Source organism: Orycteropus afer, unplaced genomic scaffold, assembly GCF_000298275.1.
Source record: "Orycteropus afer afer isolate SDZICR_OR568_19922 unplaced genomic scaffold, OryAfe1.0 scaffold00049, whole genome shotgun sequence".
NCBI classification, from domain to species: Eukaryota; Metazoa; Chordata; class Mammalia; order Tubulidentata; family Orycteropodidae; genus Orycteropus; species Orycteropus afer.
In genome coordinates this window covers 10,908,470-10,936,119 of record NW_006921636.1, presented here as the reverse complement: position 1 = coordinate 10,936,119, position 27,650 = coordinate 10,908,470, and the positions used below count along the sequence as shown (strand labels likewise).

The 27,650-nt window shown below is 53.5% G+C and overlaps 2 protein-coding genes across 2 annotated transcripts in view; one reads left to right on the top strand and one right to left on the bottom strand.

Annotated features, from left to right (window-relative positions):
- The first annotated feature begins 1,547 nt into the window (after positions 1-1,547).
- Positions 1,548-8,962, top strand: PCIF1 (phosphorylated CTD interacting factor 1). The gene is made up of 15 exons (XM_007938362.1): positions 1,548-1,671; positions 1,763-1,887; positions 3,081-3,218; positions 3,403-3,533; positions 3,652-3,806; positions 4,465-4,612; positions 4,706-4,789; positions 5,014-5,113; positions 6,146-6,308; positions 6,912-7,084; positions 7,244-7,330; positions 7,409-7,593; positions 8,289-8,382; positions 8,475-8,650; positions 8,731-8,962. Exons 1-15 carry the CDS (start codon positions 1,548-1,550, stop codon positions 8,960-8,962), a joined length of 2,115 nt encoding a protein of 704 aa, XP_007936553.1.
- Positions 8,963-10,098: 1,136 nt separating this feature from the next.
- Positions 10,099-27,650, bottom strand: part of ZNF335 (zinc finger protein 335) — a 25,190-nt gene continuing 7,638 nt past the window's right edge. Inside the window, exons 7-27 of the mRNA XM_007938361.1 lie at positions 25,218-25,470; positions 24,921-25,098; positions 23,710-23,822; positions 22,904-22,922; positions 22,616-22,732; positions 22,455-22,531; positions 22,203-22,363; positions 21,228-21,460; positions 20,158-20,251; positions 19,926-20,020; positions 14,012-14,271; positions 12,911-13,022; positions 12,453-12,827; positions 11,496-11,638; positions 11,278-11,420; positions 11,028-11,131; positions 10,856-10,933; positions 10,618-10,701; positions 10,466-10,531; positions 10,304-10,385; positions 10,099-10,226 (exon numbers count right to left, since the gene is read on the bottom strand). Of these exons, the coding sequence (XP_007936552.1) occupies positions 10,099-10,226; positions 10,304-10,385; positions 10,466-10,531; positions 10,618-10,701; positions 10,856-10,933; positions 11,028-11,131; positions 11,278-11,420; positions 11,496-11,638; positions 12,453-12,827; positions 12,911-13,022; positions 14,012-14,271; positions 19,926-20,020; positions 20,158-20,251; positions 21,228-21,460; positions 22,203-22,363; positions 22,455-22,531; positions 22,616-22,732; positions 22,904-22,922; positions 23,710-23,822; positions 24,921-25,098; positions 25,218-25,470 (2,915 nt within the window). The remainder of the gene's footprint in view (positions 10,227-10,303; positions 10,386-10,465; positions 10,532-10,617; positions 10,702-10,855; positions 10,934-11,027; positions 11,132-11,277; positions 11,421-11,495; positions 11,639-12,452; positions 12,828-12,910; positions 13,023-14,011; positions 14,272-19,925; positions 20,021-20,157; positions 20,252-21,227; positions 21,461-22,202; positions 22,364-22,454; positions 22,532-22,615; positions 22,733-22,903; positions 22,923-23,709; positions 23,823-24,920; positions 25,099-25,217; positions 25,471-27,650) is intronic.

Here is a 27,650-nt window from a genome sequence, read left to right as displayed (position 1 = left end):
CACAGGTCTGTGACTCTCTCCTTCTGTTTGTTCTCCAGCTGCTGACACACGGAGTCCCCTGGGTCCCTGTCCACTCCTCTGCTGACCAGTCTCCTGTGCTGAGCCTTCCTGCAGGCACCCCTTCTGCCTCTGTGGGCTCCTGCGACAGAGGGTCCATCTGGCCAGAGAAGAAAACCCTCTCATGCTAGCATTGCAGACCCCAGAGGGTGAGAGCAAGGGACCTCATTCAGTCTTGAAACCTATGGGCTAAGGCCCCAAGTCACCAGGATTCACTCCTCCCCGGAGAACCAAGGGAGCTGCAGCTTTTTCTCCCCTTGGTCAGTGATTCCAGACCTTTTTGTTACCAAGGCCCCCTTGTGTTGTATATATATATGTCCTTTTGCCTCCTGAATTTTTATTTGCCAGACTGCACCGATGAAGTAACCATTCATTTTTCCCTTTCCAAATTAACAACTAACATCTATAACTGAGTGTAAAATAAAAATAAGTGTCCCAGCAATTCCTATGATGTCGTCAACAGCCAATCAAAGCTTCTGATCAGCAAGAGATAATGTGACCACACTGAGTTGATAAAGTTTCAGCAAGCAAAGATAATTGATGTTTAAACTCGCCTTTGTGGTCTTTTTGTGGGTAAATGTTGGATATCTTTTGGGTGTTGTGACACTGAAAACAACTTTAGTGTCACCTGTCCTGTCTCATTTGGCCTTCTCCAGGGGTCCAGCTCCCCCAGGCTGGGAAGCACTTGGGCATTGAGGACTGTGCCAGGTGTGCTGTGGGTGGAGGTGGAGGGAATACAAATCCAAAGGAACTGACCTCCTTGCTGGTTCTTCAAGTAAATTTCCACCTGGGGATTATAAAGGACTGAATGAGATCCTCCTTCTCAGTCCCGCTGGTTGTTTCAGTGACCAATTACGTCCTGCCCTCTAGTGTATAATGGGGCACCCAGTTACATTCCATGCCCCTTCTCCAGCTGTGTTTTGTTCCAGTTCTATTTTGTTGTGTGGCAGCAGCGAAGGGGCAGAGTGACCAGTCCCTCTAGTAGGAATAGCATCTCAAGGCCCAGCCCTGCTGCCTTGTTTGCCACTCTTAGTGCTTTATAAATATTTGCCAAGTAAATCGAGCTCCTCTTGGAGCCAGATATTGAGCACTGGAGAGTGAGCTGTATTGCACCCAGTCTTGGGAGTTCTGACAGTCTCCTGGGGGCACACACCCAGTTGATAGACTAGACCATCTGAGTACTAAGAGGTCCCTGAAGAAAGGTTCTGACTACCTAGCATGAAAAATCAAGGAATGCTTCCCAGGGGAGGTGAACCTGGTGGCAAGCTAGGCAGAGGACTGGGGGAAGAATACTGTAGATGGCAGTTGAAGGAACTAAAATCTAAACCCCAGAGCTCCCTCTGGCACCATGCTGGACCTCCAGGATGGGACTGGAGTTCTCCCTCTCTGGGTGGTCACTGGGGCCCTCAGTGGATTGTGATGGGTGGGTGAGGGTGGTGCTGGCCTGACACCCTTTGGTCCTGTGTGCCAGGTCCCGTGAGGGTGCTGAGATGGCTAATGAGAATCACGGCAGCCCCCGGGAGGAAGCGTCCCTGCTGAGTCACTCCCCTGGCACCTCCAGTCAGAGCCAGCCGTGCTCTCCAAAGCCCATCCGCCTGGTGCAGGACCTCCCAGGTACTGGCAGGGGGCAGTGGCGGGGTGGTGGGGGAGCAAGGGCGACCTGGGAGCAGTCCTTAACCTGCCTGGGCTCTGTGCTTGTTTGCAGAAGAGCTGGTGCATGCTGGCTGGGAGAAGTGCTGGAGCAGGAGGGAGAACCGCCCCTACTACTTCAACCGATTCACCAATCAGTCCCTGTGGGAGATGCCTGTGCTGGGCCAGCACGACGTGATTGTGAGTGCCAGCCTGGGGTGGGTCTCTTGGCAGCCTGGAGGCTTCCCCAAGTATACCCTGAGCTGCGGTTACGCCCCTAGCCCTGGACCAGGACCTAGGAATACAATAAGAAAGACATACAGTCCCTGCCCTCATGCAGCCTGCACTCCAGGAGGAAAGTGACAACACATTTACAATAGTGTGGGATACTACACTTTTGCTTCCCGTTGGGCACTGTGCCAGTTATGCAGTCATCAGTTAGATGTGGTCTGTGCTCTCTCTTGGGGCTCCATCAGCCGGACAGGGTCAGGCATTGACCAAATGACCACAGGATTACAGCTGAGGCACTTATATGAAGAAGAGTGGGTATGGTATCTGTCAGGGCAAGGGTGGTCTGGGGAGGTGGTGGTACAGGAAAAGCTGCTCTGAGATTTAGTGCTGGGAAGGTCAGCCAGGTGGCAGTAAGAGAAGCAAAACATCCTGGAGACTGAAAAGCTGGTGTGATGGGGAGTCCTGGCACAGGCCGCCGGGCAGAACGGGCCCTTAGGTCCCTCGGTTGGGGCAGACTTTCTTCGCTGGGCACAAGGAAGCCACTTGGCATCCCCATTTTGCTGAAGACACTGAGGCAAAAGAACAGGAAAGTGACTGACCCAAGGTCTCACAGAGCAGAACTTGCATCCTGACCCGACTTCAGGGCCCCATGTATGAGCGTGGACATGTGCTGTCAAGGTCACGCAGGTGCATCCACCGGGGCCTCGCTTTTTCTTATTTATCAAGCACTTCTTGGAGTTTTCCTTTACTGTTGCCCTTTACTCTGGTTCTTTAGGAAAAGGAATTAGCAGACCTGAGCCTCAATCTCATGCCAGCATTTGTTCAGCAGGTCGTAGTCATTGTCTCAGTTCCTGATCCTCTCGGTGCTGAGGTCGCGCTCAGTGCGACCTTTTGGAAAGTGAGGGAAAAAGGAAGTAACTTGATGTCCATGGTCACACAGCTGGCGAGCAGCAGGCATGAGTGGAGTCCAGGTCCCCTATTCCAAGTCCAGGGTAGTCCAGGTCCCCTATTCCAAGTCCAGGGTAGTCCAGGTCCCCTATTCCAAGTCCAGTGTCTGCCTGCATCCTGGCCCCCTCTGCTCCTCTCCACGGAACAGGGGCAGGGGGTGGGAGGGCAGCAGGAGTCCACAGCCAGTTGCAACTCTGCTGGTCTCCCTCCACCAGTCGGACCCTTTGGGGCTGAATGCGACCCCATTGCCCCAAGATTCAAGCTTGGTGGAAACCCCCCCGGCTGAGAACAAGCCCCGAAAGCGGCAGCTCTCGGAAGAGCAGCCAAGTGGCAACGGTGTGAAGAAGCCCAAGGTGAGTGCCTGCCTCTCAGGACCTGGCGGTGAGCAGTCAGCTGAGTGAGGAGGCAGGCAGCCTGACAGGGCTGGGCAGCAGCATGCTGGTCAGGAGGGCCGGGACTGGTTCCCCAGGCGCTGGAGTGTTGGAGCCCGTCTGCAGAATTTCCCGACTTGATACCTTTGTGGTTCTTTCACTCCAGATTGAAATCCCCATGACACCCACAGGCCAGTCAGTGCCTAGCTCCCCCAGTGTTCCAGGAACCCCAACACTGAAGATTTGGGGTGCATCCCCTGAAGACAAACAGCAAGCAGCTCTCCTCCGACCCACTGAGTGAGGCTTGGGTCACCCGTCACTGATGGCCACCTTGGGACTGTGGGTCTGGTGATGCTGGGCAGGGCAGCCCCTGAGCCTTTTCCATTTTCTTAAGTACTCTCGTCTGTGTCCCAAGGGTGTACTGGGATCTGGACATCCAGACCAATGCTGTCATCAAGCACCGGGGGCCTTCGGAGGTGCTGCCCCCCCACCCCGAGGTGGAGCTGCTCCGCTCGCAGCTCATCCTGAAGCTTCGGCAGCACTACCGGGAGCTGTGCCAGCAGCGAGAGGGTAACCGCCTCCCGGCATCGGCTCCCTCCTGTTTCCACCCACCACTAGGAAGTGCGGGAGAGGCAGCTGGGCTGCGGAGGGCGCAGTGGAGCCCAGGGGTTACGAGCATGCACTGTAGAGGGGAGTGGCCTGCTGGAGCCCCAGCCCCACAAACCGCTGGCTCTGTGATGTGGGGCTCATTGTTTAATCTCTGCACCTGTCTCCTCACCTGTAAAACGGGAAGATTAGCAGTACCTACTTGTAAGGGGGCTTGGGATCAGTAACAGCAGAAGTAATCATTAATGCTTCCATAGTACCTGTGGCCCAGCACTATTCAGAGCCCTCCTACGTCTCTGTACAAACACCCAAGTGCCTGTGCTCGGGGTTATTACCAGGAAGTGAAATGGCTAAGTGCTCAATAAACTGCAGCCTTTATTATTTATAATTAGTAAATAAACTTGCTTAGTTTGCGGAAACGTGGGACACCATAGAACGCTACTGACACACTTTAAAACCTGTGAGTCTCAGAGTTCTCTTTGGAAAATGCTGCCTAGGGGGTCCATTTTCTGAAGTAACAAGGATTACGCCTTACTGGCTGTTATCCTCCCGGGGCCCTACGCCTGTGCCAGGCCTAGGTGGCAGTGACACACAAACCTTCATCAGCTCTTCTGTCCCGCAGGCATTGAACCGCCCCGGGAATCTTTCAACCGCTGGATGCTGGAGCGCAAGGTGGTGGACAAAGGATCAGACCCCCTGTTGCCGAGCAACTGTGAACCAGTCGTATCACCTTCCATGTTTCGTGAAATCATGAATGACATTCCCATCAGGTACAGCCCCACAGCTGGGGAGGCCCTGGGCCATCTGGTCTCTGTGCCCAGTCACGCACACAAGGGCTCTCACCCGCCCCCTTTCTAACCCAGGTTATCCCGAATCAAGTTCCGGGAGGAAGCCAAGCGCCTGCTTTTTAAATACGCAGAGGCTGCCAGGAGGCTCATCGAATCCAGGTTTGGCACTCTCCCCTTCTGCCCTAAGCAAGATGGGTCTGTGACCAGAGGGGATAGATTAGAGGCCACCTGACCCACTCTCACTCAGGGCGCTATCACTGAAACTCTAGGAGTTGGCGCCACTTTGCAGTGCTCCAAGGAAGTGGGATGGGGGGGAAGGCAGAGCCCTGAATGGCTGGCCCTGTGCAGAGCTGAGCCACCTCTCTCTGCCCCTTACCTGGCAGGAGTGCGTCCCCTGACAGCAGGAAGGTGGTCAAGTGGAATGTGGAGGACACCTTCAGTTGGCTGCGGAAGGACCACTCGGCCTCCAAGGAGGACTATATGGTGAGTGGGCCACACGGCAAGGCCCTTAAAGGGTCTGTAGCCACTTCCTCCAGGAATGCCCCACCACACACATACACCAGCAGCTTGCTCTTAAGGCAGTGCAACAGCCCTTGACCCTCAGCATCCCCAGACTCAAGATGCAGATGTCGGCCCAGGCTCCTGGCCTTCTCCCAAAGTACACATCTTTAGAATTCTTAACAGAATCCTATGCTTGGCCACACACAAGTAGCTGCCCCTTCAGCTTAAGGAGTGTTCCATGTCTCCCCCTGAGGACGTTTTTGGAAACAGATTGACAACTGCTATTTTTTCAACCTGTGTGTTCATACCACATTTAAGAGCTACCACCAGATTCATCCCTGCTTTTAAGACGTCCAAGATGAATCCTGTTTTCTGGGCAAAACCCATCACTTGTTAAGCGTCTCCATGAGCATTAGCAGTGGGCTTTCTTTTCAGGACCGTTTTTCACAGGAGACCAGGTTTGGCTAGTAACTATGCACTTGACACATACTGACCAAGATAGGTGTGTGTGCACTAGTCAGAGGGACTCAGTTCCACTCACCAGGCTCTCACGTGACCTAGCAAAATAACAGTGCCTACAGTCATGCTTGCAAGTGCCATCAGCTTGAGTTTCAAAGCTGCAGTGACCAAAGACCCTCTACTTTGTAATGTCGCTCTCTCTGACAAATTGCAAATGCTTTGTAAGTTGGGACCGTGCCTGGTTTGTATGTTTGCCCAACATTTACCATAGGCTAGGGCACAGTTGAATGCCTACAGTAACTGCTGGCATTTACTGGAGACTTACTGTATGACAGGGGTGTGGTAAGCCCTTAAAGGGAAGGACTGTAACTGACGGTCACACCCCCTTGTCACACAAGTATCTCACGTTGCCTTGACAGTGGAAGGATAAAGTTCAGAGCAACCAAGGGATTTGTCCAAATGACACAGCTTATAAGTAGAGCTAGCTTTAAAACGGGGGCCTAGCAGAAGCCCTTCAGCCTCCTACTAGAGCCCTGATAGTAGGGTCTCCCCCAGGACCGCCTGGAGCACCTGCGGAGGCAGTGTGGCCCCCATGTCTCGGCTGTGGCCAAAGACTCCGTGGAAGGCATCTGTAGCAAGATCTACCACATCTCCCTGGAGTATGTCAAACGGATCCGAGAGAAGCATCTTGCTGTCCTCAAGGAAAACAACATCCCAGGTAGGGGGCTGGGGGCTAGACCTCCAGGCCTCGGGCTGGATTGGGGAGCCCCCTTCTTCCTGCTAGTGGTAATAGGGTGTGGGGTGAGGGAGCTTCATTGTGCCTTGAAGAGGGAGAGGTGGCAAAAGGAGGGCCAGAGTCGGGTGACCCGGGTTACCTCCATTTGCTTCACATCTCAGACTCCAGACTGAGGTGTCATGCCTGCCTTAGGGTTGTGCAGAGATTCCCTAGAAATGGAAAGGGCAAGGCCCCAAAGGATTCCTAAGGAAGGCACTGCAGCCTTAGGTTGGAGAGGCAGTTCAGGCGTTCCTGCCAGGCAGCAGGACCCACAGCCCTCAGAGTGCTCACTCCCTCCCGTACAGCAAACTCAGCATGCTGATGTAGGCCGCCCTGCCCTGCCCTGCCCATTGCTTGTTTCAGGACTGCCTGCTCTGTTACTGTGCCGTCCGAGCCATGGTTGACTCCTCTCTGAGTGGCATTTACCGCCTTTGGTTACTGGGAGGCTTCCATGCACACAGTGGGCCCTGGGCCATCTGGGGTGAGAATGAGCAGAACTGGGACAGGGACCGGGCAGACAGCCCTCACTGCTGTCCCTGCCCACAGAGGAGGTAGAGGCCCCTGAGGTGGAGCCTCGCCTGGTGTACTGCTACCCAGTACGGCTGGCTGTGTCTGCACCGCCCATGCCCAGCGTGGAGATGCACATGGAGAACAACGTGGTCTGCATACGGTATAAGGGCGAGATGGTCAAGGTCAGCCGCAACTACTTCAGCAAGCTGGTAAGAGCTAGGTGGGGGGTGCGTGAGACAGGCTGCCACCAATGGGAAGAACACCGTAGCTGATGGGACAGGTTGGGGCCCAGGGTCTTTCTTGACCTCAGTGGGCTAGTGATGAGGGAGTGGGGGCTGCTGCTGACACCCACCGCTTTCCGTCCACAGTGGCTCCTTTACCGCTACAGCTGCATTGATGACTCTGCCTTTGAGAGGTTCCTGCCCCGGGTCTGGTGTCTCCTCCGACGGTACCAGGTACGGGCCTGGGCAGCAGGGGGAGGACTCCCTTGGAGGGAGCAGGGGGGCTGAGCCAGTGACCATGCCGCTCTGCAGATGATGTTCGGCGTGGGCCTCTACGAGGGGACAGGCCTGCAGGGCTCACTGCCCGTGCACATCTTCGAGGCCCTCCACCGGCTCTTTGGCGTCAGCTTTGAGTGCTTTGCCTCCCCCCTCAACTGCTACTTCCGCCAGTACTGCTCTGCCTTCCCTGACACAGACGGCTACTTCGGCTCCCGCGGGTGAGAGCCATGGGCTGCTAGCCCCATTCTGCCCAGTCCTGGAAAGCTGTCCCTGGAGCACAGAACCCACGTAGGCCAGCTGCTTTGGACCCAGTTCTAGTTCTAGGGCTTTAGAGCCAGGCAGACTTGGGCATTGTTTCTGCCTTCACCACATACAGCTGTGAGGCCTAGGGGACCTTGGCGTTTGTGGAGCTGTGGGTAGGTATGTGGTGTCAGCTACCTGGCCTTTGTGACTCTCAGGGAATTAGCTCAGGTGTGGAATAGGAATGCCTAGTTCCAAACACTGAGAGGAAGTGGTAGTAACAGACCTTGAAGACTTGCAGACTAGAGTGGGGGCTGAGCAGAGATGTGAGGATAATGCTGTCTCCACACAAGAACTGGCCAGGTGGTGGTGGAGATGGAGCAGGGGAAGCCAGCAAATGAGGGATTTCTGGGCCTGGTGTTAAGTTTTGGAGGTCGTGAGGTCAGAGCAGGATCTGAACCCCCAAGCCTTCACCAATTCACTCATGGGGTGGAACATCCAAGCTTCTGAGCTTTTGTCCTTACCCATTCTATGGAGAAGGCCGTATCTCGTCCCAGGGCAGGGTAGGGGAAGATGCCCACTAAGGATGGATGACCAGGGCCCCCTTGTCAGGGTTACGCACAGTGGCCCCCAGTTTGGCTGATGGACTGGGGATGCTCACCTCTGTCCCCAGGCCCTGCCTGGACTTCTCCCCACTGAGTGGCTCCTTTGAGGCCAACCCGCCATTCTGTGAGGAGCTCATGGATGCCATGGTTTCTCACTTTGAGGTGAGTGGACTGCTGTTGCCAAGGGCTGGTGAGCTGGGTAGCCAGATGCTGGAAGGGCAGCCCCTGATGTCAACCTTGCACCCCTCCCATAGAAACTGCTCGAGAGCTCTCCAGAGCCCCTGTCCTTCATCGTGTTCATCCCGGAGTGGCGGGAACCCCCCACACTAGCGCTCACCCGCATGGAGCAGAGCCGCTTCAAACGCCACCAGCTGGTCCTGCCTGCCTTCGAACATGAGTACCGGAGTGGTTCCCAGCACATCTGCAAGAAGTGGGTGCCCAGGGAAGGCAGGGGTCGGGGCCAGGCGGGGCCCAGGCCGAGCCCGCCCTGAGCACTGCCTTTGCCCGTAGGGAGGAAATGCACTACAAGGCCGTCCACAACACGGCCGTACTCTTCCTGCAGAACGAGCCGGGCTTCGCCAAGTGGGGGCCGACACCTGAGCGGCTACAGGAGCTGAGTACCGCCTACCGGCAGTCGGGCCGCAGCCATAGTTCCAGCTCCTCTTCCTCGTCGTCCTTGGAGGCCAAGGACCGGGACTCAGGCCGCGAGCAAGGCCCTAGCCGCGACCCTCACCCTACTTAGCACACCCTGCGGGGAGGTGGAGCCCAGGGGTGCTAGTATGGACTGCTGGGACTCAGGCCCCTTGGGGCTGAGCAGATCCCAGGGCCCTCCCCCTGGGATGGCAGCAGGACTCAGGCTGCCAATGACATAGGAAGATTATGGCTCTGCCAGGGCTCCCCTCCCTGCTGTGTCCAATACCACACCTTGAACTCACTCCATGTCCCCTGTAAATAAGCCCAGATTCCTCCCCCTCCTGTACCCTAGCCTTCCTGCTGCCACCTTGTTTCATTCATAACGGAAATACAGAAACCCTCTGAAGAACGTGTGAGGATCTTGAGGGCAGAGAAGGCAGGCTGAGGAAACCAGAACTACTTCTGGGACCACACTTGCCTCCTCCAGGCTCACCTACTCCCATCCCTTGAGCCATCACACCCACCCAGGGCCCCATACCCTTCTCAGCTGACATCCCTACCCCACGAGGCCCTGAGGCTCAGTGTCTGCTTGGGCCTACAGAGCCCAAGGCCTGTTCATTATCCAGCTCTAAGCCCCACATTCCCATGCTGGGCCAGTGGTGACACTAGGGAGTGCTAGGCTGGAGGCTCTGTGTAGGCTGACGGCCAGACTTGCTGCCCTGGAGCCACCAGTGAGCAGGCAGGGCTCTGTGGGGCTCTCCCCAGACTTGGCCAGCTCCTGCTTTTAGGCCTTTGCCCTGAGCATCTGCCCAGCTGCAGGCCCCTGTACTTAGAGAGGCAGGGAAGTTAGAGTGGGCACAGCCTCTGGCCACTCCTGCCTCAGTGAGCTGTGAACAGGCTGCACCTTCTCTACTTCCTAGGTCCTTGCCTGGCACAGGCTGCAGCAGCAAGTGGACAGATCAGCCAGCCAGGGCTGGTCTCTGGTCCCTTTATTGAAACTGAGGGGCCAGTGGGTCCATCCAAACGAAAATAAAAGTTCTCTCCCAAAGCCTGCCTGCAGGCTGGGGCACCCAGCAAGTCCTGGCCGGGGCCCAAGGCCACACCCACCCCAGCAGCACTGCTCTGGCTCCCTCAGTGACGGGAGGCTGGCTGCCCAGAATCTGGAGACCCCTGGTTGTGGGGGGATGAGTCCCGGAGGTCCCCCACCCTCAGTGGGCCCCAACATCCATGGTCTGCATCAGGGCCTCAGTCGTCGGTGAGGGTGATGACGTCATACTCGATGCCCTGGTGCTGCAGCTGCTGGAGGTGCTCCTGCCCCGCCTCTTCCGAGCTGAACAGGCCCTGGGCTTGGGCCATGGCTGCGTCAGCCACCGCTGCCAGAGAGGGAAGGGATGAGCCTGAGGCCCAGGCGCTGGGCCCACACCCCAGCTTCCATGGTTTGGCCTCATACCTGTGACAGCTGAGTGTGCTGCAGCCTCAAGCTGAGCCTGTGTGACAAGCTGCTGGTCCGGGGACACAGGCACATACTGGATCTGGAGAAAAGAAACCGATGAGATGTGGCCAGAAGCCCTGCCCGCATGCTGGCCACTACCTCCCTGATGTAGGGTGTTACCTGGGAATCCTGAAGGAACGGAGTCCCTTGTTCATACTGGATATGTGTGATCTGGCCCTCCTGTAGCTGGAGAGAGAAACCAACCCTGTGATCCCAGGAGGAGACTATGTAGCCCTCCCCCACCCCTCCTCCCTGGCCCGGGCCTGGCCCACCTGGATATGATGTCCTTCAGGGACGACGACATACTCCTGGGGGAGCAAGTGCTGGACTCCATCCTGGGAGATGATGTACTGTACCTGAGAAGGGTGGAGAGGAAGCTGAGGGCTCAGCTGAGAAGGCAGAGTGAGCACCAGGGAGCGCCCCCCCCCCAATCAAATAATGGCAGCCGTGAGGACCCAGGGAGTGGGGAAAGGAAGGGGGACAGGGCTCAGCAGGTCAGCTGCTGCTCACCTGGTTGTCGGAGGTTACCAGGTGCTGTACTGTCTGGCCATCTGCTGTAGTGATTTCCTGGATATAGGTGGCTTCCTCCTGCCAAGGTCAAGGCAATGCTAGCCTCCATGCTCTGCGCCACCCCACTCCTGCCAGTGGCCTGCCTACCAGAATCCCTGCCTTGGCCTCTCACCTGGTTGGTCACTGTCTGCTCCTGGGCCACAATAATGTGTTCCTGGCCCAGGGCCTGCTGCAGTCGTTCTGGTCCAAGGACCCCATGACTGGACTGGAAGGCCGCTGGGCAGAGAGGAAAGACACTGACCAGGGCCCTTTCATACCCCTCACCCACTCCAGCAAAAGGGTACCTCGTGGACAGTGCCTCATGCCCCTGGGCCCACCGGCCCATCCCCAGGGCCCACCCTGTGGCTCCTGGGGCAGCTCACTGTGCAGAGTGGCCAGGGTCTCCTCATCGCTGTTCAGGATGATGGTCTGGGTAGGGGTCTGGGCTGGAGGAGCCCCCAACTTCCTCCCGTCAGGACTGTGCAGCCGCTGGATATGGAACTTGAGGTGCCCGTTCCGGTTGAAGCTGAGGAGGGGAAGGAGGCTCAGGCCCGGCCCAGCCCTGGGGGCCTGGCAGCACCTCCCCAGGGCCCACCCTCACCGCTGCCCACAAAGGTGGCACTCAAAAGGCTTCTCGTTGGTGTGGGTCAGCACGTGCCGCCGCAGATCCTTCTTGTTCTTGGAGGCGAAGCTGCACTGACTGCACTGGTGGGGCCGCAGGCTTGAGTGCTGAATCATGTGGGCCTGCAGGAGGGCAGAGCAGGTGCAGGCTGGTGGGAGGGTCAAAGGCAGCAAACCCCAGCTCCTCACAGAGCTGTTTGGGGAACCTGTCCCCAAGTGGACTGGACCTGAGAGACCAGCACACTGCATCAGCAAGGAGCATGGAGGCTAGCATTGCCTTGACGTTCACACCAGACCAGAAGCTCCTGGGCTGCCTGTGTGCCTCATGAAAAGCCCTAGGTGGTGTCTTAGGTCACTTATCCTGTCCCTGCTCTCAGACTGTTTGTCCATAGGTAAGCTACAGGTATTACACGAGAGGACCTCAAGGTACCCTCCACCAGCCCTGGCAGCACGAGGGTCCAAGCCTCACGTTCTGGAGGGTGGGGCTGGAGGCTGCTCACCTGAGCTGCTGTAGGATTCAGTGCAGGGCTGGATGTGAAAACTGGGAGCTAGGCAAACAGCATGACTGTGAACCTGCTCCAGAACCTGCCTCACTCACCTTCTCAACTTTGGCTCCCCACTCTGCCCTCGAACTAGAACCTCTGTATTCTAGACAACTCCGATTTCCTGAAGCATGCCGCCCGTCTCCACACCTCTGTGCCTTTGGTCCTCTGGGACACCTCCACCTGTGCTATCTACCACGTGTACTCTGTTCTCACTGGAGATGCTGTCTGGCATTTTTCCTGTTATGTCTGGTCTGGCTCCCCACCAGACTGGGAGCTCCCTGAGAACCGGGGCCTGCTAAGACATCTCAGTGATCCTAGCAGTAACAGAGGGCCTGGTTGAGGACATGCACAATAAAGATTTACTATCTAAGTGAGCAGCCAGGGGCACCTACCCGGACCTCAGGCCACTGGCGGGCCCTAAAAGGGCAGTCTGGGCACTTGAAGGCACTAGGCCCGGCGTGGGCCCGTTTGTGACTCTCCATCTCGGCTCGGCCGGGGAAAGCCTCAGCACAGATCTTGCAGGAAAACTTCTTTGATGTCACAGCAGCTGAAGACGATGGAGAGGGAGGCACTACCAGGCCCAGGGCTTTGCTCTTTGCCAAAGGTGGGGAGGGGGCGGCCTGCAGGTCCCTGCCTCGGTGGGTCCTGGCTGAAGAGGGGGGCTCTGGCCCATCTCTGGGCAGCCCCCCACACTGCAGCATGGGCCACTTGGCACCTGAGGCCAGGGCTTCAGAACTTGGGAAGGAGATGGAGCCATCAGCAGTCAGCTGTGGAGACAAGGGGACCATGAGGGGCCAAGGAGGGCACAGGGTGGGTTGAGGTGGGGCAGGGTGGCCACCCAGGGCCTCACCTCGATGTGGTGCAGTTGGGTGCCATCAGCTGCCATGATGTAGTGGGTGCCAGCTTCCTTCAGGGCCTCGCTCACCACCACAGCCTGGGCTGCCTCCCCAGGGGGCTCCTCACTGTGGGCACAGGGATGGCTAAAGTGGGCTTCTAGGAGAGGATGGCGGAAGGAAGGTGGGGCGATCTACTTCCGCAGTGATACTGCCTCGGGAACCCAAGGAGGGGTGGCTGTGAGTCGGGGCCGACTCAATGGCACATAACAACAACAGGAGACAGGAGAGGATGGAGGGCTGCAGAGGTCCCCTCCCCGTGAACTCAGGAGCTGGAAGGGCTTGGTTTGTGTCCTGGCTCTGCCTTGTGTCAGCTGACCTTCCCTACTAATGACCCTTCACTTGATGATCATCATGTGCCCAGCAGATGTCACCGCTGAGTGCCATCAAGTCAATTTTGACTCTGAGACCCTGTGTGTTACAGAGCAGACCTGCCCCACAGGGTTTCCCAGGCTGTAACCTTTACAGGAGCAGATTGCCAGGGCTTTCTCCCCTGGAGAACCAAAAGGTTCACAGCTGAGCACTCAACTGTTGCATCACCAGAGTTCCTTGCCCAGCATATAGTTCTGCTCAAAAGGTAGAAATCCCATCTTCTCAATGGACATGATGGAGTGTAAGCTTAGAGCCTCAGGGGTCCTGCCCAAGTGGAGCAGGTGGCAGATGGGGGGGCTGGCTGTGCACCTGGCAGTTCCAGAGGCCAGAGTGGGAGGAGAGGTAAGTGCAGCAGCAGGTGCTGAGACACTGACTGGCTCTTCTCCCGGCCTGGCCCCAGCTAAACAACTGGGGACTCGAGTCTGCCTCAGACTGTGCTGGCATTCAGTGAACATGTAAGCATTTCTGCCCCAGATGAGCTCAGTGTCGAGAAAGCCAAGTTCAAGGGCAGGACCTCAAATGCCAGAAATTGGGGCTTTGTCACCAAAGAGACCTGAGTTGGAATCCTCACCATCACAGGGGGACACAGGTGAGGTTAACCTCTCTGAGCCTGTGTTTTCATCTGACTCTCCACCCAAGCAAGCTTATAAAAGACTGGAGGGGGACTTGCAGGCTGCAGGTCTCACCTGTAAGGTGTGCCAGGAGCTGATGTCCCCTCTTCCATGGGGGGTGCTGTGATGACGCTGTAGCCAGCCCCACCAAATGGCCCAGGCGCCAGGGTGATCTGCTGTAGGTCGGACGGACCCAGCTGGCTCTCGGCTGCCATGGTGCCCCCTGGCTCGGCCACGTGGAGGGTAACCACCTGTGGAGCGGCCCCTGATGGGGAGGGCTGCCCACCAGAGGGCGCTAACTCTCGTTCCACATCATCAGACTTCACCACAGCCACCTGCAACGGCATTCAGGGCACTCTGGGCAGGGCTGAGGCAAAGATCCTTAGCCACGTTGGTGCCCAAAGCTCTCCTGTGCCCCAGGCAGACCAAGGGTCCTCACCACTCAGTTGCACAATCCAAGTGCTTTCGGAAACACACTCTTTCCAAATCTTACCCAGTAGGTGGAAAGACTCACCAAAACTAGGCTAGAGTGCTTTTATCCCTTAGAGGCATGAGACATTTCTAGTTGTCACAGTTCAGGTGATGGTATGTGGGGGGGGGTTCGTACCACTGGCATCTTGTGTGCAGGGCCAGAGATGTTGCTAAACATCCTAAAACATACAGGGCAGCCCCCTCCTCAAAGATTTGGCCTCAAATGGTAATAGCACTAAGGTCAAGAAATCCTGCAGGAGACCCCTACCTCACTCTATATACAAAATGACCTCAAAATGGATCAACAACCTAAATATAAGAGCTAAAACAACAAAACTCTTAGAATAAAATATAAGCATAAGCCTTTAGGACCTTGATCTGGCAATAGATAATGACATCAAAAAAAAAAAAGATAACCAGGACTTCATCAAAATTTGAAAAAATACACATCAAAAGATGTTATCAAGGAAGTGAAAAGACAATTACAGAAAGGAAGAAATTTTGTGGAAATCATGTATCTGGTGAGGGTTTCCAAGGTAGTAAATCTTTATGTAAGTAGATTGCACCATTTTCCTTCTGTGGAGTGGCTGGTAGGTTTGAACCACCAACCTTCTGCTTAACAGTCAAACGACTTAGCCACCAGAGCTCCTATAAAATGGTACAACAATATGGCACTTCCTTTTAAAAAGCTGGAAACAGAAATACCATTTGACCCAGCAATCTCATGACTAGGTCTATAAGCCAAAGAAGAAAGAGTTGAGCATAAACAGATACATGCACACCTGTGTTCATCACAGCGCTATTCTCAGTAGCAAAGAGATGGAGACAACCTAAGTGCCCATCAACAGACGAACGGACAACTATGGCACATACACACAATGGAATACCATGCCATACTAAAGAGTAATGAGGAAACACTGCAAAAATAAAAATAAAAAAAAGTAGAATGAAGAACCATTATTCTTCTGTGGGTCCACTACTGCAAAAGTCAAGGCAAGGTTTACATACAGAAGGAAACTTTCTTTGTTGGTTACCAGGGATGAAAGGGGAGGGGAGGAAAAATTGCTAGCTAGGTAAGAGACAAATATAGATTTGGGTGAAGAGAAAGCCAATATATCAAAAGTGAGTGACCAATGGTACAGCCATTGTGGAAAGCAGTATGGCCATTCCTTCAAAAGTTGGAATTAGAAATACCATTTGACCCAGCCATTCCTTTACTAGGTATATATCCTAAAGAAGTGAGAGCCATGACAAGAACAGACATACGCACACCCATGTTCATTGCAGCACTATTCATAATAGCCAAAAGATGGAAACAACCTAGGTGTTCATCAGCTGAGGAATGGATAACGAAACTATGCTACGTACACACAATGGAATACTATGCAACGCTGTAGAATCTGCAAAACACTGCATAATGTGGATGAACTTGGAGGACATTATGCTGAGTGAAATAAGTCAATCACAAAAGGACAAATATTGTATTAGTCCATTATTGTAAAAGTCAAGGAAAGGTTTATCTATAGAAGGAAATTTTCTTTGTTGGTTATCAGAGGTGGGAGGGGGAGGGAACATTGTTAGACAGATAGAGATAAGTATTGATTTGAGTGAAGAGAAGGGCAATGTACCCAATGTGAGTGATCAGTATGGTGGCATGGAGGAAGAGAAAGACATAGAGAGGTACATGGGAGGTACAGATAACAAAGATGAACCCTTTTGCACATACAGTACTGTGTTGTCATTGAAGGTAAACATGGGTATATGTGTGGATAGATGGGTGGACAGATGGGTGGACAGGCTGAACTAGTAGGTATGTCTATGAAGCGTGGAGTGTACCCAAGAACATGTATAGGGTTGGCAGACAACGGTCCTATAAGTTTATGTGAATGATCTGAATTCCCAGGTGTATAGTAGAGCTGACAAGGGGCAAGGTGGTAGTCACTGCTTAGTCACAGCCAGCTACCCAGAGGGACCAAGTAGTTGAATCTATGGGCTCGGGACCATAGTTGCAGAGGACATCAAGCTCAAGTGGCATAACATAATACACAAAACATTGTTCCACCTCCTACTTTGGCAAGTAGTGACTGGGATCTTAAAAGCTTATAAGCTGCCATCTAGATGCAACAATGGGTCTCTCCTTGTCCAGAGCAAAGAAGAATGAAGAAAACCAAAAATTCATGGATACAATCAGTCCTAGCAACTGGTACACCATCCAATCTGCAGCCTATATGACTATGAGACGAGAAGAACTAGAAGGTGCCTGGCTACCAATGTCAACCACTTGGAAGGGGATCTATGTAGGAGAGATCCTGGATAGAGAGGGAGAACAATGTGGACAAAACTCAAAATCATTTGGAGGACAAAAAAAGGCGGGGGGGACCAGGTTTGCTGCTCTGATAGAGCCTGGTGGAACCACCGAGACTATGGCCCCTAGCTGCCCTTCAGGTCTGGAATTGAACCCACACCTGTGGCTTCCAGCCAAGCAAAAGATAGGCATATGAGTTGATCATTTACCTGAGGTAGATACACTCCTTGGAGAGAACAATCATGAGAGAAAAAAGGGCTGCTTATGCACCAGGAGACAGCTCAAGGGGCAGGAGGGCATGGAGGGATGGACACAGGGAAGAGGTAATTAGCGGGAGGAAGTGGGAGGGGAGCTGTTCCATTGTGGTAAATTGTGGTCAATGTCATGAGACAAAAGGTATGTGAACTACTGTGTGGAAAGTGAATTTGCTCTGTAAATTCTCACCCAAACCACAAGTAAAAAATAAATAAATAAATAAAATAAAGTGAGTGACCAAAAAATAACACTAAGAAAAAGGAAGACACAGAGAGGTGCCCAGGAAGTACAGCTAACAAAGGTAGTTAGTATTACATACACAAGACTGCATTATCAGTAATAACAAACATTAATCTATGGGTGGATACACAGGTAGACAGGCAAGATGATCAAGTATGGGCAGACAAATGGGAGTATGTCCATGACCATACATGGGTTTGGCAGATGATATTTCTGAATACGTATCTGTATGTGCACATAGGAATGTCCACATATATAACAGAGCTGATGAGGTAAAGTTATGATAACTTTCTAGCCACAGCCAAACACCTTGAGAGAGTGAGCTGCTGGGTCTGCAGGCTCGGGACCATGGTTGCAGGGACATCAAGCTCAGTTGGCATAACACACTACACAAAAACATAGTTACACATTCCACTTTGGTGAGGAGTGACTGGGGTTTTAAAAGCTCACGAGCAGCCACCTAAGATGCAACGATTGGTCTCTCCTCGTCCAGAGCAAAAAGGAGTGAAGAAAATCAGACACATGGGACAATTAGTACAAGGGACTAGCAGACCATGGGATCATCAGCCTACATGACCCTGAGACCAGAAGAACTAGATAGGGCCCAGCTACCACTGCCAACCACTTGAAAGGGATCAAAACTGGAGATCTTGGATAGAATGGGAGAAAAGTGTGGAACAAACTCAAAATCATAAAAAAAAAAAAAAAGACCAGGCTTACTGGTCTGATAGAGACAGGTGAAACCATGAGACTACGGCCCCTTGTCACCCTTCGGGCCTGGAAATGAATTCACTCCCATGGCTTAACTTTCAGCCATATGACAGGCCTACAAGATGAACAATTATACTAGGTAGGTACACTCCTTAGAACAATCAACCATGGGGGATCAGAAGGGCAGCATTTGCACAGGGTAAAAGCTCAGAGGGCAAGAATGTATAGGAAAGAAGGACACAGGGAAAAGGTAACCACTAGGAGGAAGTGCGGAGAGAGCTGTAAAATAACGGGGCTTGTAATCAATGTCATGAAACAAAATGTGTGTGAACTGTTGAGTGGAGAATGAATTAGCTCTTTAAACTTTCACCCAAGTCACACACACACACACACACACACACAAAAGTGTGTAGGCAAACATAGCCTGTGGTGCCCTGATAAACTGGCTATCCTTTTATAAGGCTTCATAGCCTCTTAACCCACCAATTCTACTTCTAGGAGATTTTTTTTTTTTAATGTTTATAAGCATCTGAAACTACACGTGTACCAAAGCACTGCTTGCATTAACAAGAAACGGAACGACCCAACTGATAAAGGACTAACTTAGCTTTTTAACATCCCAGTGATGGGATGATATGGAGAGGCAGAGGGGCACTGTGCATGCCAGGCAGCAACACATACATCACGCGGTGCTGGTGAAGAAGCAGCACATTCTGAGCAGTGTGGGCAACAGGACCCCGTTTTGTACGGAATGAAAGGTGTGTGTGTAGTGGACCATGGACAAAACTCTGGAGATAACCTGCTCACAGCAGTTACCTGCAGGGAGGGGAGGGGTGTGATGGGCTCTCGCCTTCTGTATTAAACGTTCCTGATTTTTCCTCTTAACAAGAAACATGTTTTTGTAATCAGAAAGAAAAACACAGAATGGCACGATAGTGGTATACCAGAACAGCAGACTGACCAACAGAACAGAACCAAGAAGACTAGAATAGACTCCTATGCACGGAGATCTAGCGTATGATGAAGGGGCATGTCAAGGTTAGATTATTCATGACATAGCATCAGGTAACTCTTTGACAAAGAATTATATCTGACCCCTACCTTTTTCTTACACCAAAAATAAAGTCCAGGAATACAGATTTAAGAGTGAAAAATGAAACCCGAAGAAAAAAGTACAAATGCAAGTTTCTGCAGTCTTAAGGTGAAGATGGAAGGAGGCCTTGAAGGTAGGGTTCCAAAGGCAACACCATGAAGACTGATACACTTAATCATCTAAAACCATGAAACTTTGATGTACCCCCAAACACCACAAACAAGATCCTATTATTTCCAAGTCCAATGTCACATTCCCCCCACCAAGGAGTTCTCTGCCCTCCAGCCTCCAGCAGCATGTCACAGCTCCAAGCTCCGAATTCACTGTCTCAAACCCTCTCACCATCATCTCAAGAGGCCGGGACACAGGGGGTGCTAACAAAATCCTCTTGGAGATGGGCTGGCTGTGCTGGGGTGGAGAGGGGAAGAAGTGGACCCTGAACTCCATGTAGGACCTGCTGGCCTCGAGGAGAATATGCTAAGAGCAGAGGCCTGCCTGAGCTAGAATAAGCCCAGGGACCCTCAGGGTGTGGAAGTCATGGAAGGAGGTCACTAGGCTAACAGTAACCTCGTTGAGGGCCCCGGGGGAGAACACACAGGCACAGCACGGCCACAGAGTGAGGAGAAAACCAAGCCACGATGGACCTGGAGGCCTGAGGAAGCAGTGCACGGAGCCCAGCATGCAGAAGTCAGCAGCAACTGCAGAATGGGGGGAGAACCGGAAGCTCCTCTCATGGGACCCCTGGCACAGCTGGCCCCTCCCTGCACCCGTCCCCTGGATCTCAGTGTGTCTGTCCCCCACTAACTGGAGCCTCTGAGGGTGGAGCATGTCTGCTGCACTGCTCTGCTCTAGCCTGAGGTCAGCACAAGGCTGGGCATGGAAGGTATGGGGCAGACGGGTCCCCAGGCACTCACCTGCAGGGCAGTGCCCCCGAGCTCCCGCTGGGCGCTCATGTTCAGCAACAGATCCAAGGCCGTCTGGGTGGCCATGGCGGTCGACTCCTCCATTCCTAGGGAATGGGGGTGGGGACCTGGGCCTCAGAAAGGGCTGGAAAACTGGCACCCAATACCATCCCTCCTCTCTTCCAGTCCCCACCTGCTTGATCTGTGCCTCTGCCCAGCCCCCACTCCTTCCCTCAAAGCTCACCCTGCTGGTAGATGATGGTGGCGCCACCCAGGGAATCAGAACACAGCAGTGGAGGGGTCTCAGGTGACTGAAAAGGCGTTGCCTCTGCAGAGACCTGTGGGATGGGGCCATGGCAAAGCCTGAGAAGGTCTGTGATTTGAAAGCCATTTACTCAGCCCCTCCTGTGTGGCAGGCACATTACATCTCTTAGCCTGCTTCATGGTCAACACCACTTTCCATGGTATTTTCCACAACAGCCCATGCTACAGATGAACACACTGAGGACCAGAGGGATGAAGTGACTTCCCAAGACTCCAAGGCTGGTAAGTGGCCAAACTGGCACCTGAACCCAGGACTGTGGGGCTCCAGCAGCTGTGTTCTCCCAGCACATCATGTAGTCCATCTCCCCAGGGCTGCTGCGTGAGTGCACATGTGGCTGAGACCACTGGCTGCCTACCTGGAACCCATTCTTTCTTGCTAACAGAGCTTCGACTGTCACTAAGGAGACAGTGTACCCAGGTACAAGGTTACATTTTCAGCCTTCCTTGCAGCTAGGTAAAGTGTGGCTAAGCGGGAACTTCTTTCTTGTAAAGATCATGAGGAAGATAGATGGGAGGCATCATTTCCACCCTTGTCCCAACCCTTCCTTCTGCTTCCTGCCTAGGAGGCAGTTGGGATGGCTGGAGCTCCTGCAGCTATACTGGACCATAAAGCAACCATGAAGCTGCCAAGTCCCATGTCTAGGATGGCTGAGCAAAAACAGAGGGAGCCTGGTCCCTGAGGACTGTGGAGCTACAACACCAGCCCCTTTTGGTATTCTTTTAGATGAGAAAATAAACCACTACCTTAATTAAGCTTCTAGAACCTCCATTCTCTTATTACTCACCCCAAAATGCCACCACTACTCTGAGCTTAGGGCTGACAAATCTGCAACCTCAGCTGAGCTTTACTATAGCCCAGACAGGCAGGGATCGTTATTGTAACCAATGAGCAAACAAGGATGCTGAGGCTGGGAGAGGTGACATCACACAGTTCTCCTGGCCCATGCCCCCCAGCTCCTCTATCCGCTGTTGCTCCTTGGCTGAGCGTACCTCGTGAGGTCCTGATGGGCTGGAGGGTGGCCCGGGGGCTAAGCTATGCTGCTGCTTCAGCTCCTCAATCTGCTGCAGAGAGAAGAAGGGGCGGCGGCGGGAGGGGGGCTCCTCAGGGTGGCGCCGCCCCCACTCCTCAAAGCTGCTCGCGTGGCGGCAGCGCACGTGCAGGCGCAGGTTCTTCTTGTGCCGTGTGCTGAAGTGGCAGTATTCACAGGCAAAGGGCTTGGCCCCTGTGGACACACATGGAGGGATGCTTGCAACCACCCAGCTCTGGCCCACTCCTTCCCGGAAGTCTTCCATGACCTCACGGACTGCTCCACCTGATTCATCCCTAGGCACATGGATGTCCACTCTGGGGGCTGAGGACAGGAATGAACTAGGCCCACCCTTGGCACTCAAAGGCCTTCCTGCTAGTGCCCGTTTCCAAGGTCATCTGACCAAACAACCCTCTTGTGAATCATCTCCTCTGGCAGACAGGAATCTGGCTAAGAAAGCGCTGGGGGCTCCCCTTCCTAATCTTCCCACAGTGTGCCTACCACAGGGATAGCACCAAGGAGGAGGAAGAACCAACAGCTGTTGTACATCTTCAATGGGCCAAGCACATGCTGCTACTTCATCTGCCGAGGATGGGGTCTAGGCAGATTTGTTTCTGGCCCTGTGCCCAGCACCCAGACAGGACTCAAGGAACAGATGAAATTAACTTTACTGACAAGGACATGGTAGCTATTTCTGATTTCCCCACTTCCCAGCTAAGGACACTGAGGTTCAGAGAGGGCAAGTCACTGGTCCAGGGTCACCCAGTGAGTACGTGGCTGAGCTGGAATCTGAACTCACGCTAGAGAGTGAGCAGAAGGACTCCAGCTGCACCGTGGCTGGGACTACCCAGGAGGAAGAGGACAAGAGCAGAGTCTCTGACCCAAGCAGTGGGGGATCTGAGGGCTGGTGGGTGGGGCTGGGGTGTGGCCTGCCTACCTGTGTGCTTGACAGCCACGTGGGACAGCAGGAAGTCCTCTCGGAAGGTCCGGTAGGGACAGAAGCTGCATTTGAAGGGCTTGTCGCTGACGTGGGACAGCTGGTGGTTCAGCAGTGCCTTCTTGTCCTCGCAGACAAACTCACAGAACTCACATTTGAACCTGGAGGCAGTTGGGGGAAGAGAAGCTCAGGGATGGGGGTGGGGTGATAGAGAGGTGCTCCCATTCCCAGGGGGCTCCTAGGGGGGTATACCTGCGGTTGGCAACAGCCTGGATGTGCGTGAGCAGGTGCATCTTGAAGGTGTAGCGCTTCTTAAAGGACTTGCCGCACTGGGAGGAGCGGGTAGAGGATTAGATGGTGGGTTCACCCAGGGGAGCCCTTTTGGCCCCAGCCCTGCCCACAGCTCCCACCACCTTGTCACACATGTGGGGCTTCTCAGTGCTGTGGGTCTTCATATGCTGTGTAAGCCTCTTCTGCATGGGGTAGACACGGCCACACACAGGGCAGGGGAAAGAGCTCAGCTTCGGGGTCTGAGAAGGGACCAGAAGGGGCCAAACAGAAGATCAAGAGAGGAGAGAGAGAGTCACACACACACACACACACACACACACACACCTCAGCAGCCTTTACACACACACACACACACCACGACTCCATCCCACCCCCCAGCAGCCCTTCCCAGACCAGGGTTCCAGACTCACCGGATCTGGCCTCTTCTTCCTGAGGGAGAATGGCATAGGAGTTAGACCAAAGCTCCCCCAAGTCCCCCACCCCCCCAGCCCTTTGCATCGACTTGACCCAGCCTCAGCCAAGCGTCCCTACTCTCCACCCAAGTCTCTTTCCAACTGAGGTCTCTTGTGGAAAACATTAAGAAGCATGCTATAAGTTCTGCACCAACTACACTTGGAAAACAGTCACTGTAGGAGCCACAACATACATTTCTATGTTAAAGGCTCTGAGAAGTCATGCACGAAAGAGATTTCTTGAACTGCATTCCACTTGATGTCCCCTAATCTTATTTGGAACCTGAATCCAACCTCTGCCCGCCTGTCCTCATTCCTTCCTGCAGATGCAGAGTGCATTTTGATTCAGTGAGCTATTGCCAGGCCCCAGAGGATTGTCATTTCTCCCCCAACTTAGTGCTAAGTCTGTTCTCTCTGTCCCGTGAGAGGCTGAACATGGGTTTGGAGTTACCAGATCTTCGGATCATTTACTGAGCTCCTTCAGGCCACAATTTCCTTTAAGCGCTTTATCAATGACTGCCCCATCTTACAGGTGGGAAACTAAAGCTCACAGCAGAGAAGAGCCTAAATAGGGGACCTCAAGGTCTGCCCCTTTCTGAGCCAAGTGATCTGAGAGGAACTGCCTTGCTGATCATGTGTACAATGTGCTGTGAATGGGACTGGCCCTGAGCAGGGGGCCCAGTACATGGGAACAATGGTCCCTGGGCCTCCACTTCCCCACCCTGACCAGGCTCCCTGCTCCCAGCCCACCCACACCCACTGACCGGTCCCGGCTGTGCACAGCTGCATGTCGGATAACATCCTTCCGGTAGACGCTGGTGTAGTTGCACTCATCACACTTGTAGGGTTTACTGCCCACATGGTTGAACATGTGCTCCTGGGAGAGAGGTGGAAGGACAGTGGGCCGGGGCTCAGCTCCCTCTGCATTTCCACTCCCTGTGCCTGGTGTTGCTGTGGGAACAGCTCACAGAACCAAGGAGGGCCGGACAGCGGACCCTCTGCAACAAAGGCTGGGAAGACACTCTCTGTAAGTGCCCCTACTTGGCACCAGGCAGAGCCAACTCACCACATAACGGAGCAAGAAACTGAGGCTCAAGAAACAGGGGAAGTGACTTGCCATGGTCTCAGAGTGACCTTGTAGATGGCAGAGCTTGGGGCCAAACCCAGGCAGTGTGGCCCCACAGCCCACACTTTTCTCACCAAACTATGATCCACCCAGGTCACGGGTTCCCTGTCTATAAGGGAGGTAGCATTGCCATTGAGGCGATTCTGACTCATGGTGACCCCATGTGTCACTGTAAAACCACACTCCATAAGGTTTTCAGAAAGCAATCACCAGGTCTTTCTTCTGAGAAGCCTCTGGGTGACTCAAACTTGCAATCTTTTGGCTAGCACCAAGCCTGTTAACTATTTATATACCCAGGGACTCCTGCAGGCAGCACAGGGGCTTTGAAATCAGACTGCCTGCACTTCCTGACTCCTAGACAACTTGCTGTGTCACTTTGGCCAAGCTGAGCCACAGTTCCCCGGATCAGTAATGTAGGGCCATTAGCAACTACAGCCTCATTGGGCTGCTGCAAAGATACAAGAGTGTGCATACAAGCCTGGGGCCCAGCAGGTTCTGGATAAGGGAGGCTGGAGGCCCACAGCACCTTGGGCCCAGGAGAAAAAGCAGCCCCTTTCTAGAGATACATTACTGTCACCTGCTGGAGAACTCTTCTAACATCCTGAATTAGATGAGTTTTATGCCATCCGCTAGTTTGTGGTCACAGACAGGCAAATCTATGATGCCCACTATGTGGAAAGGCAACATCACAATGCACGGTGGCCCTCCCCATGTCCAGGCAGACATGCTTCACTGTGCCAGTGGGCAGATGTCTGCCCAACAGATGCAGGGGACAGTGATCATAGTGTGCAATTAGCTCCTCTCCCATTGCCACCTCCCCAGCCCAAGCCTCCCGACCACCTGCCACACCTTGAGTGAGGACCAGCGGCGGGAGCGGTAGCTGCACTGTAGGCACTTGAAGAGCTGGGGGTCACCGGCCTCATGGGAGTTGACATGGAAGCGCAGGTCCTCATGCGACAGGAAGCGGGAGCCACAGATTCGGCATAGGAAGGGCCTCAGTAGTGGTTTGGGTGACTTGTAATAGTACCTGCCAGGAGGGTTTGGAGAGAGGGCTGGCTGGGCTGGGAGCTGCAAGGGGCCACGGAGAAGCCACCCCAGCCCCCCAGCCCCAGCTGCCTCCCACCCTCTGAACTCTGCTGCACACACTTGCGGTATTTCTTGCCGAGGAAGCGCCGGGAGGGCCGGCCGCGGCGGCGGGGTGGGGCGTCAGGCTCATCCTGGCTGGAAGGGACTGCATTGTCTGCATCTGACTGGCTCACGGTGGGTTCCACGGGGACCCTCCTGGCCTTGCCCAACATTGTCCGGTGTCCTGGGCCAGAGGAGCTGGGTGCCTCGGGGTCCTGTGGCTCCAGGGGGCTCAGTCCATCCTGGGAACTCACCAGAGGCTCTCCTTCCACACCTGCTGCAGACATGCAGATCACAAACCAATCACAGGCCCATTAGTGTGTGCCCGTCTCCACAGTCTGTCACCAACCAGTGACGGCACGTCAGGCCACTCACTCCTTACGACAGGCCTGGCTAGAGGCCGGCACAGAGAGCCCCCATGCCCGGCAGCTGACATGCCGTTTGCACAACCCGACTTGAATAGGACCACAGTGGAGAAGCCACGGCCTCCTTGCCAGGAGACCTGGGTTATAGATGTGGCTCCGTCACTGATTTGCTGTACATCTGTCCACTCCCCTCTCTCAGCCTTTTTCCTTATCTGTCCAAGGGAGATGATAATTGCTATATTACTGATTTCACAGAAACAATCTAAGGTTTGGGAAGCAAGAGTGCACTTCCACGTTGGTTGCTCCTGTGGGGGGGGAACTGGCGGCTGGAGGGAAGATGGAGAGGAAGGGAGATGTCCTCACACACGCTTTCAAACCTACTAAAGTTTAAACTATCTGAATGTGTGACCTATTCCAAAAAATATGCTGGTGCTGTTGAGTCAATTCCAACCCAAGGCGACCTCACGTGCCACAAAGTGGGACCGTGTTACAGGGTGCTCGTGGCTGTAATCTTCCCAGATCACCGGGACTTCCTTCTGTGGCCCCACTGGGTGAGGCTGAACTGCCCACCGTGAAGTCAGGAGTCAAGTGTAAGCCATTTGAGCTAGCCAGGGTCCCTCAACACAGTAAATCATTAAACATGTTGTCATTATCAGCTGCTGTCAAGTCGGCCCGACTCAAGGTAAACTCACGGGCAACAGAACGAAATGCTGTCCAGTCCTGCGCCATCCCCGTGATGATGGATTGGACTGTGTGACTCATAAGGTTTATCACTGGCTGATTTTCAGAAGCAGACTGCCAGCCCTTTCTTCCTAGTCTGTCTCTGTCTGAAGCTCCACTGAAATGTGTTCAGCATCTAACTTAGTCAGCATCAAGCAAACCTCCGCTGACAGGCAAAGCTTCACATGAGGTGGATTAGCCAGGAATTGTACCCAGGTCTTCCATGCAGGAGAGAATTCTACCACTCAATCAGCACTGCCTCATTCTCCAGGGCTGGCCCTAGGCAACACCTGCCAGATAAGGGATACCAAGTCCCCTGGCTTCAGAAGACCACTCAGAAGGCCACTACAGCCTCTGCAGGGCCAGCTGAAACCTGTTTTAGCATCAGAGGAACACACAAGCCTCCAATGACAGATGGATGGTGGCTGTGTGTAAGGTGTGCTGGCCAGGAACCAAACCCGGGTCCCCTTCATGGAAGGGGAGAGTTCCACCACCACACCACCACTGCCTCTGTTCAAGTATATTTAAAGTTAATCACGATGCAGACAGTGTCAGTAGCATGCTATTTCTTCACTGGGGTGCTTGGTTGTACAAGTGTATTCAATGACGACAATTCACTGAGCTATGTGCTTAGGAGCTGCGCACTTGTCTATATGTCCATCTCAGTAAAAAGCTATTTTAAGAAAAAACTAAAGAATCCAATGATCCCTTCCAAACAGGATATATGAAGTCAGCTACCACTTGATTTTGTTTTGTTTTTATTCTCACCAGTGCCCTTTATCTCTTCATGTGGACTTCAGGTGCCAGGCAGTGTTTGATTCCAGAGGACTGAAGGACTCCTCTCATGATTTCTTGTAGAGTGGGTCTTTGAGCCATGAATTCTCTCATGTTTTATTCACCTGTGAATATCTTCATTTCTCCTTCATTTTCAAAAGATAGTTTTGCTTGGTACAGTATTCTTGGTTGACATTCTTTTCTCAGGATTTTTAATGTGCCAGCCCATCATCTCCTGTTACCCATGGTTCTGCTGAGTGGTCAGCTGTAAGTCTCACTGACAGTCCCTTCTACACGATAGGCCCATTTTCTTCTACAGCTTTCAAATCTCAGCTTTTCAGTGATGTGTGCAGGTGTGGATCTTGTGTGCAATTTGTTTAACTTCTTAGATGTGCAGATTAATTTTTTAATCAAACTTAAGACATTTTTTGCCATTACCTTTTCAAATACTATTTTTTTTTTTAATTAGGATTTGGGTGAAGATTTACAGAGTAAATTCACTTCTCATACAGCAGTTCACATATACTTTGTCTCATGTCATTGACCAAAATTTACAATGCAGCAGCTCCCCTCCCACTTCCTCCCCATAGTTACC

Coding starts and splice junctions, on each gene's coding strand:
- PCIF1 (XM_007938362.1), top strand. CDS start 1,548: ATGGCTAATGAGAATCACGGCAGCCCCCGGGAGGAAGCGTCCCTGCTG. Junction 3,534..3,651: donor GCTCTCCTCCGACCCACTGA/GTGAGGCTTGGG, acceptor CTGTGTCCCAAG/GGTGTACTGGGATCTGGACA. Junction 8,383..8,474: donor CCATGGTTTCTCACTTTGAG/GTGAGTGGACTG, acceptor CCCCTCCCATAG/AAACTGCTCGAGAGCTCTCC.